This window comes from Condylura cristata, unplaced genomic scaffold (genome assembly GCF_000260355.1).
Source record: "Condylura cristata isolate star-nosed mole 26May11 unplaced genomic scaffold, ConCri1.0 scaffold00010, whole genome shotgun sequence".
NCBI lineage: Eukaryota > Metazoa > Chordata > Mammalia > Eulipotyphla > Talpidae > Condylura > Condylura cristata.
Window position 1 is genome coordinate 36555906 of NW_004567111.1, and position 10216 is coordinate 36566121.

Below are 10216 nucleotides of genomic sequence, written 5' to 3' on the forward strand. Positions count from 1 at the left end.
GGGGATTACAATTGAGATGAAAAAAAAATGTGCAAAATGATGTAAAAATAAACTTTTTAATAAAAAAAGGCAAAAAAACCCTAGAAATACAAAACAAACAAAAAAAACAGAAAACTTGTAAATATATAACTGCAATAAACATCTTTTAACTTTTCAGTTTTTGTCGATTCTGTAAATTCAGATAATTCATTCAAGTTAGTAAACGAGGTCCACTAATTTACAGACAAAATAGAAAATGGCTTTAAAAGGATGAAAAATAAATTAGTATAAATTAAAACATTATCACATTAAATGAAACTATATTCAAAAGATTTTTCAGACATTAAATATATTCAAGGGGCTATATATTCATTGAAATATATCATATTAATATATAACCATTTGTATTCTATGTAATTCATTCACATGAATATGGTCACTGAATATACTTACCTTCATGTTCACAGAGTAATTAGTTGAAGTAAAATAACTGGAACAAATTTTTGTTACATAATAAATTTGATAAGTTACATATTAGCCTACTTCTAAAGTTATTCAATAAGATATAAAACTAATAAATCAGATGAGAAATGTGTAAAGTTCCCTTAGTGGAACTCTCTTGATCACCAGTCACAGCTAGATGTCACAGAAGGTATAAATCATCAGTTTATTAAAATGTAGCATAAAAATAGGCAAGAGAAGGTCATTGCCATTCAAGGGCTGACTGTGTGTCAAATATAACCCTGTTGGCCCTCCGTGGTTGGCGCAGCGGGTTAAAGCACTGCACTAAGAAGCTAAAACCACTTCCTCATGAGTTTGATCCCCGCCTGCCCTGGAGGTGACCACATGGCACAGCAGACCTCCCCTGACCGGCCCGCTGCTCCCCTCAGCAGTGTACTTCCACGATCTGCCAGTTCTGCTCCCTGCTCTGTGTGTGGTGAATCCTCTCACCATCCCTGCACCTCTGGCCTTTACTACCCAGTTCTGTATCCATAAATAAATAAATCTTAAAAAATACACACACACACACACACACACACACACACATATATAACCCTGTTACGGAGATTGGCTCCTTAGAGCCCCCAGTCAAAGGTAAAAAATGCTCAAACTCAGATGACTGACTTGGTTTTCATATTTATTAATCAGTCTTGTGATAATTGGCTTCCAATATAGTTTCCTGACTGAGAGAAGTACTGAAGACTTATGTAAGTTACACAATTTTCTTGAGGGTTTTGATTTTTACTGTAAATTAATAAATTGGCATTTGAGTTTTATATATCAAATTCTTGCAAACTCTTCTAGTATCTCTTCTTGTCTGTTCAATTCTAGGATATGAACAACATTAAGTTTCTAAACCCACAAAGCTAAAATATAGTTGGGGCAAGTAGCTTTATAAAGGGAAAGCTACAACATGAGCCGTTTTGAAGTCATTTGTTCAGCCTCTACAGGTAACAGTCTAGCTTTCATGTGTATCTATTAATATTCAAATGTGAATAACTAATGTGCAATCCTTCTGCAGAGAACAAAAGGGTTTTTTTTTGTTTTGTTTTGTTTTTGTTTTTGTCCCTGGGGCCTATTCTTATTTAATAATTGTTGCTAACTAGGTAGAACTAACAGCAATAATGGTGTAGGAGCTGTGACTACAAAATACAGTGTCAAAAAGAGAACCAACCCTACAGAATATGAATCTGACTTCTACTACTTTACTTTTTATTACCTCCACTCAAGACATTGCATTTACATTCTATTTAATGATATTATAGGTGTAATTCTTCCAGAATTCTGTCAGTATCTACTTAGTATCTTCCTCATTTGCAGCAATAGTCTAGTCAAAGATCTCAAGTAGTAAATCTAAAAAGGTGCTATGAATCTTTAATCTATTGGTTGGATCAAATAGGTAGTATGTGGCAAGAAAAGTACCAACTTTGATACCGGGATGAAGATGACCAAAAAAAAAAAAAAAAAAGAAAAAAAAAGAAAGAAAAAAAGAAAAAAAAGAAAGTAAAGAATGTCTGTGAGAACAGTATCAACAATAAGCAAAATCTTAAAAAGTATGTGCTATCCTCCAAATAGTACTTCTCCATCCCACTGCTTGCAGAGCGATTCAGGAGAGCATACTGGAAAGGAGCTGGGTCACCTATGGCATTCTTCTGTTCCTGCAGCACACTGGCGGTATGTGTTTAGTGATACGCTCAAAGAACTTGGGGTTCTCATTATGCCAGATCACAAAGAGTTTGCAGCTAGCAACACAGCCCTCTAGCAAGGTTGCTATCTTTTCCTTAAAAGTCATGCATCCTGACACTAATTTGGTCTCTTTATGAATGAAAGTCTTGTCAGATAACTTTTCCAGAGGAGAGATTTTGCCCATATTAAATATTCCTTCTAAGCTTCAAAAAAACTTTCAGCTGCCTTTACATCGACACTCACAGACACACCATTCACATTATGTAATGACTACATATTCTTGAATCCTTTAAACTACTTAAGTTAGAAGTAAATTCAACGTTGTAGCCAGAGACATTCTTTTCTTGAAAACAAACATTTACATTTGTTATGAGTGTCTTGGTGCTGGGAGGGATAATGTGTGTCTGATCATCCATCTAGGTCATACAGAAGTTTCTTCATATCTGAGATAGGCCTTTGTCAAATTGTTAGTCTTGCTCCTTTCAATGAAGCAGGTCCTTTTATAGTTTCTGTCACTTTGTTCTTGGTCTTCAATATTGTAGCTATGGTGGCATGGAACATGTGTGATTGCAAGCAATAGCCATCACTGATTCCCCACTTTTGCAAGCCTTAACCACTTTCAATTGTGTCTCCAGTTCAGTAACTAAGTGTGGGTTCTTACTGGCAACAGTAGCAGTAGATTTTTTAAGCTTTATGTCCATTCTGAATAAAACAGCACAGGATAAAATCAAGTACAAGGGGAAATGATGTTATGAAGAAACACTGTAAATGTGAGATGCATAAAGCTGCCACTGAAAGGCACTACATTACGACAGCTAAGGACCTCAGTGGGCAATAGGAATTTGGGGTTTTATTGTTTTTAATGATTTAGTTTTATTTATCTATAGAACTGGAGGGCCAGAGGTGCAAGGAGGATTCATCAGAGACAGAGTGGGGAGCTGAATATGCAGATCTACCAGTACACACTGCAGAGGGGAGCAGTGGTTGAGAAAGGAGAGGTCTTCTGCATCATGTGGGTTAGGTCCCTAGTCGGGGAATGAAGTCGGGCCACCGTGGCTGGTGATAGCTTGATAGTGCTGAGACATTAACTCCTGTGTCATCAGGGAGGCCCTGACAATAGGAATTTTAAACCAACATCTGACTGACATATCACTATTCTGTGAGTGGTTGTATTTCACATTCTTTGATCCTGTGCCACATATTACAAATTGTCCTTTTCTTTTCTAATTTTTTCCTTAATCCTAACCCTTATCTAACATGCTACGTAGCACATATATCTTGTTTATGACTATCTCTACAGTAAGAATATAAATTCCATGAAAATTGGGATTTTTTTCCATTTATTTTGTTCACTACATTATTATCAGAAACCCCAAAGAGTAACTAGCACAAAGAATGAGTTCAGTAAATATGTTTAATGAATAAATGATACTTTTTCTGTAAAGAAAAATAGTGTCAGTTCCCTTATTTTGACACTCTGCAAAGTGACTACGAAATTATTTATTGTTCAGAATTCCTACATGTGGTGCTATTGTTTTATCATGGAGAAAATGCTGCATTTTAAAGATTTGGAACTCACATGCTGACATTTGAACATATCATTAATTTCTCTTTGCTTCAGTTGTTTAATCTAAAAAGTGTGGTAAAATATTTTTGTTGAGGGCCCTCCCTGGTGGCACAGTGGGTTAAAGCACAGCACTAAGAAGCTAAAGCCACTTCAGAATGAGCTAGATCTGGGCCCTAGAGGTTACCCATATGGAGCAGCAGACTCTCCTGACCTGCTCACTGCTCCCCTCAGCAGTGTACTTTGTCAGTTGGCCTGTTCTGCTCCCCACTCTCTGGCTCTGGTGAAGCCTCTCACTGCCCCTGCACCTCTGGCCTGTACCCTAGTTCTATATGCATAAATTTTAAATAAATCTTAAAAATATATATTTTTTTGTTGAATTACAATACATAGATTTTTAAGTGTGAAGTACAGTGAGTATACCCATGTTTGAGTTTATCAGTACTTCACTCCTTTTATTGCTGAATAGTTCTCTATTATGTGAATATATACCACAATTTCTTCACTCATTCTGAAGGGGGAAATGACATTCTGAAGGAATTCTGCAGATTTCTGTGGACTCCATCCCCTTACTCAAGTTTTCTAAACTGCATTCCTTACTCCAGTTACCAAAAATACAACTCCCAGCAATACCACAGAGAGAACTGGAAGGACCCAACTGCGGATCTAAGCAGGCATTCTGGGACTTTTGGGAGGATACAAGGGAGTGATGTGAGATGCTTTCTCTCTCTCTGGACCACCAGGTGGCTCTCTCTGGACCACGGGGCTCTCAGGACCATGAGGCTCTTTTTGAACCACATGGCTGCTGGCTATCAGAATTCCAAGTTAGGGAGCTGGTAGGATGTTCTATTTACCTTGTATCTTCTTTCTCTTTCTCTCTTTCCCTGGGTTGTGCCTTTTCCTTTCCTCTTTGTAAATAAATCCATTATTGACCCTTTTTGTGTGTACCTGCAGTATAATTGAATTTTAAGCATACAGGTGAGGACCCACAGACAGGCAATCCAGTTCACATTGGGTTGCCCTGTAACAATTCTGCTTTTAAAAGACATTTGTGATATTTCTATTTTGGCACTATTATGAATAAAACTTCTACGAACATTCATATGCAAGTTTTTAAAATGCATCTTTTTAAAATTTTTTTTTCCCTTAAATTTGGTTTTCAGTAGTTTGAACATAATTTCCTTAGACATGGCTTTGTCTGCATTTATCTTGCTTGGAGTTTGGTAAGTTCCTTGACTCTATGGGTTATGTTTTAGTCAAGTTTTAAAAGCTTGGGGCTAATATTTCTTCAAATATTTTCCTACCCTCCCTTAACTTCTACTCCTTCTGTAACTCTAATTATCTCTATGACACATTGTTAACATGGAATTGTGAGTCATTGAGGCGCTACACATTTTTTACAATTGTTTTCTTTCTCTGTGTACTTGCTTTGATGACTCTACTGATGTTGTCTTCAAGTTCAAAAAATATCTTGCTTTCTATTGTTTATAATCTACAATTGAATCTACCCAGTATAATTTTCCAACATTTTTGAAGTTCTAATATTCATTTGATTATTGCATATTGTTAAAATTCCCTCTATCCATTACATCTATCTTTATCTATATATATCAAATTTATGGTCTTTTCCTAACAATTTCTAAGTCAACTATGATTCTGTTTTTATTGATTAGTTGTTCTATTAGCTATGGGTACAACTTTTCTATTCCTTTACATGTCTAAGAACATTTTATTGTTATGCACATATTGTCAACTCTAGATTCTGTTATTTTCTTTTGAAAAATATTGAACTTTATTCTAATAGTTAAGAAGGCAGATAATATAGTGGGCTGCTGTTGAAATCTTAGCTCAGATTTTCAGCTGTTGTTTCCCTTTCTGTGTTCCTTGGAATTTTAACAATGCCCCTCTTCCCATGCATGTGTAGTTCAAGTAAAAAACAAGGATTTGAAAGGAGTAAGAAATTAAAGCCTTCTAATAAGGTGAAATTCAATATTTACTCAGTCTCCTGAGAACAGGGTTAAGAATCCATAAAAGAGTGAATATAAAGTGATTTCAAATGTGAGATGCTATTAGTAGCAGTCATAGAGTAGCAGTTGTAATTATTATCCTGAGACTATACTAAGTAATAGGAAGATCAGGTACCTTATATTAGGACCCAGTAATTCTACTTTTTAGTGCAAGTATGTAAGTACTATGATGTTTAGTACAATATTATTTTTAATAGTGAAACACTGGAAACCATTTAATGTCTTTCAACTGTGGCATATTTAAATTACTTGAGATATAGCTATATTGTGGGATATTTTACAGCAACTAAAAAGAATGAAATAGGTTCATCTGAAAAAATCTATTAGACTTGTTATTGAGCAAGTCAAACAGTTGCAAAATTATATGTGTATTTCATTTATATAATCTTCTCCTATGCATGCACAGATTATTTGTGTGTATGTACAAGCACATGTGTATGCATGTAGACATATTAAAGTGCATATACAGATATGTAAGATTTAAAGGGCCTACACCAAAGAGCGGTTGACATTAATGAGAAATTAGTGTGAATAAGAAAGACAACAATGCAATGGGAGCTGATAGTGAAGGGAACTACAGTCTTCCCTTAAATATTTTCATGGAGAATATAGTCCACAGAATTGAATTCCATTTTTAAAAATAATTGTGAAAAGTAAAGTCCAATATTCTTGAATTCATATTCTACTCTGTCACTTATCATTAGCCATTCAAATTTGCACAAGGCTTTAAGTTTTCTGAAATTTTTGCAAAATATTTTATTATGAGAATTTGAATGTATGTAAAATGCTTTAAAAAATTCCAGGTACTCAATACATAACAGATTTAATAATACATAATATTTATTCTTGTATTTGTTAACATCCAGGTATCTGAATAATTTTTATCTGGTCTTTTGGTTACTTTTTATTTTTTCTTCTCTGGGTTTTTCTGATAGGACTTTAATTGTGTAGAGTTGACCTCAGTAAGTGAACACATTAATTTTGTAAACTGGATGTTGTTGTTTCAAGTTAAACATATTTTGCTTTTTACTACTAGTAGCTCTAAAAGTGCTCAAAACTTTCCTTTCTTTAAAATCTGAAGCTTAAGGATGCTCGCTGGTGCTGCAGCAGTTTTAAAGCACAGCACTAAGAAGCTAAAGCCACTTTAGCATGAGTTTGATCCCCACCTCGGAGGTGACCCACATGGTGCAGCAGACCTTTTCTGACCCACCTGCTGCTCTCCTCAGCAGTGTACTTAGTTGATCTGCTTGTTCTGCTTCCCACTCTGTCTCTTATGAGTGCTCTAACTGCCCCTGAGCCTCTGGCCTGTGCCCTAGTTCTGTATACATAAGCAAATCTTTTTAAAAAAAATTTTGACGCCTAAGTTGTAGAAAATACAGGCAGGAGTAACTGTCAATATATATCAAAATGTTGTATGCAACATTTTTATCAGAGAATATTGCTTGCAGCACTCACCATTTGCTAAAAAACTTGTCTAGTCTTCCTCCCCTGAAAACACTTGCCAAAAAAAAAAAGCATCAATTGTTGCTGAATGCTTTGTATTCAAAGCTTTTGTTTTTGTATGCTTTGTATTTTATTTTATAGGATTTATTTATTTATACATACAGAGCTGGGGCACAGGTCAGAGGTGCAAGGGCAGTGAGAGTCTTCACCAGAGACAGAGCGGGGAGCAGAACAGGCAGATTGACAAAGTACACTGCTGAGGGGAGCAGTGGGAAAGACAGGGGAGGTCTACTGAGCCATTTGGGTCAGCTCTGGGGTTGGGGATGGAACTCATACTGAAGCGACTGCTCCTAGCTTGCAGTGCTGCGTCCTAACCCATTGTGCCACAGGGGAGGAACTGCTTTATATTTTACATTAAGACTGTTAGCCTATCTATTCTCTTTCATGTCTTTAGTTTCCTTCTTCCAAAATATGTAAATACAGATAACAGTAGGGGAAAAGGCATCCTCAGATAAATACTTGGAAATACTTCTCTCATTCAGATATAGCTTAAAAAGATCAAAACTATTTATTTACAAAATGCTTTAAATTCAAAATCCATTTTCATTTTTTAAATCAAAAATTGTAACAGGCAACCATATCAAAAATGAAATATACAAAACCCAAAATGCTTGAAAATATTAAAAATTAGAACAAAAGAAAACTATAATCTAGGCAAAAGATGACCATGATCTCTTCCAAGGTCATGACTAGATTCAGAAATGGTAGGGTAAAAAACTCAGGAGAATTAATAAAATTCTCCTGCTATGTTAATTTATCCTCTTTAGAAAACTTTTGAGAAACGTGTTAATCTTTTTATCAATGATCAATTCTCATCAAGCAGTAAGAAAAATATGCATGTTTATATGTTGTAACTTTAAGAAATGATCCCTTAAATCATTCAAAGCCAGATAATTATGACTTACCACTACTTCTTTTTCTTTATGTAAATAATATAATAATTTACTTTTACATCATTTTGTGCCTTTTTCCATCTCAGTTGTAATCGCCATGGGCTTTCCATCACCAAATCACCTGTGTGCCATCACCATAGTCCAGTCCATTTCCCTCCCCCCACTGTTTTTGATCCCATTCCCCACCCCACCCCATACAATGTCTCCCTTACCTCTATTTCTTTTCTTAATTTTTCATGTGTCTGTTTCTCTTCCTCAAGAAAACAAGATTTTTCAATGATAGATTCTTTTACAGATTTAATTTTATCCTTTAGCTTTGCAATATCTTCCTGCATGTTTAGAAAATTTGAAATACAAAGTTAAACAATGAGCAGTGAATATAAGTTCATGTATAATTCACACTTTTAAGACAAGGTAGCTATCACATTTAATTTTGATGAATAGAATTAGAATATTATTTCTATAGGTACAAAGAATTAAAAATATGGCTATTTAAACAAATGAACCTTAGATTTAAAAATTTTGAAATAAAATCCAAATGAAAATCAGACATAAGGGAAAGTGGTTATGATAGAGATATTGCCCAGCAAAGTGGAAAGAATACTTTTCAAATTCTCTAGTAAAAAAGTGACAGATCTTTTAAGTTTGTATTTTTCACTATCTTCAAAAAATATAAAAGATATGAAAGATACTTAAGGTGCAATTATTAATTCATATTGTTTGCATAACAGCATTAAGCATACTAAATTTACTTGAATTGTTCTGGATCCATTAGTTGAGAACCTAGAGTTTCAACATTTTTTTGAGTTACACTTTCTATAATAAATGTATTAATTGTTCACTGTGATTTTGTTTGACTCTATATTTTTATTAATCCACAGGGAACGTGGGGATATTTCTTTTATACATTTGCGTATTTGACATAGTTGCTGCATAACTTATATACTTATCCAAGTTTTTAAAAGTTGTAAAAATAATTTTCTCAATCTGGGTAAAGAAGTTATGGGTATATTGTTAACAGTACATTTACCATTTATGAGCATACCTGCAAAAAAGAATATCAGAAAAAGGTTTAGTAAGTGATATTTCAAACCTGTACTTTTTTCATCCAATTTCCTTCTGGATTTTGGAGATCTTGCATAAGTTCCTCTTTCATTGTTGTTAATTTTTTAACAAGATCTCGTTTTTCATGGAGTTCAGTCATGAATGGCCATTTTCTTTCTACATCCCCTAGACTATCTTTATGAGCTTCTATTTTTGCATAATATTCATTATATCTTATCATGTGTTCCTCAAGCTCTTCTTGCGCTGCTTCTATGTCAAATTTAAGCTTTACATTTTCTGTGTGTAAGGATCTAATTTGAGTTTCCAGGTTTCCACAGTGAAGTTTGGTATTCTCTATGGTAACATCTTGCTGATAAATTTGCCTTTCTGTTTCTTTAGCTTCTTCAGAGACAGATATTATTTGTTTTTCAAGCTCATGAAGTTCATTCTGCAATATATTTCAACATTAGTATTAATTCATGATATTCAACATTAGAGGAAAGTCACTGTTTTGATCCCTAATGAGTGCAGAATCACTTAACAAAAAAATATTATCTATCAAATATAGAGAAATGAAAGAGGAAGGGAACAAAGGACAGAAGGAAACATACACTAAAGAAATAAAATTATTTTTTAATCAAGAGGAAGCCCAGGGTGGTATGTTTCTTACTTTAAAACATTCATTTAATTCTAAATATTAAAATTCCATCTTTGGTCTTAAAATTTTAGGTATAAAAAGATGCTTTACTATTATTTTAATAATACATTATGGACATCAGAAGTAAAAACTGAAGAAAGATAACATGATACAAATGATAATGCTCTGGGTAAAAAAAAATCAAAGACCTAAGTTATATGACCTCACTGCTATTTACTATGATGATATGTATGATGATATAGAACAAACTTTATCCAAACCTTACTTTCTTCATTTTTTTTTAAAAGATTTATTTATTTGTGCATACAGAACTGGGGTACAGGCCAGAGGCTCAGGGGCGGCGAGAGGCCTCACCAGAGAC

At 34.3% G+C, this 10216-nt stretch overlaps 1 protein-coding gene across 1 annotated transcript in view; it reads right to left on the reverse strand.

Moving 5' to 3' along the window:
• Positions 1–10216, reverse strand: part of CCDC122 (coiled-coil domain containing 122) — a 21152-nt gene that overhangs the window by 5329 nt on the left and 5607 nt on the right. Inside the window, exons 3-4 of the mRNA XM_012723371.1 lie at positions 9247–9645; positions 8366–8482 (exon numbers count right to left, since the gene is read on the reverse strand). Coding sequence (XP_012578825.1) covers positions 8366–8482; positions 9247–9645 — 516 coding nt within the window. The remainder of the gene's footprint in view (positions 1–8365; positions 8483–9246; positions 9646–10216) is intronic.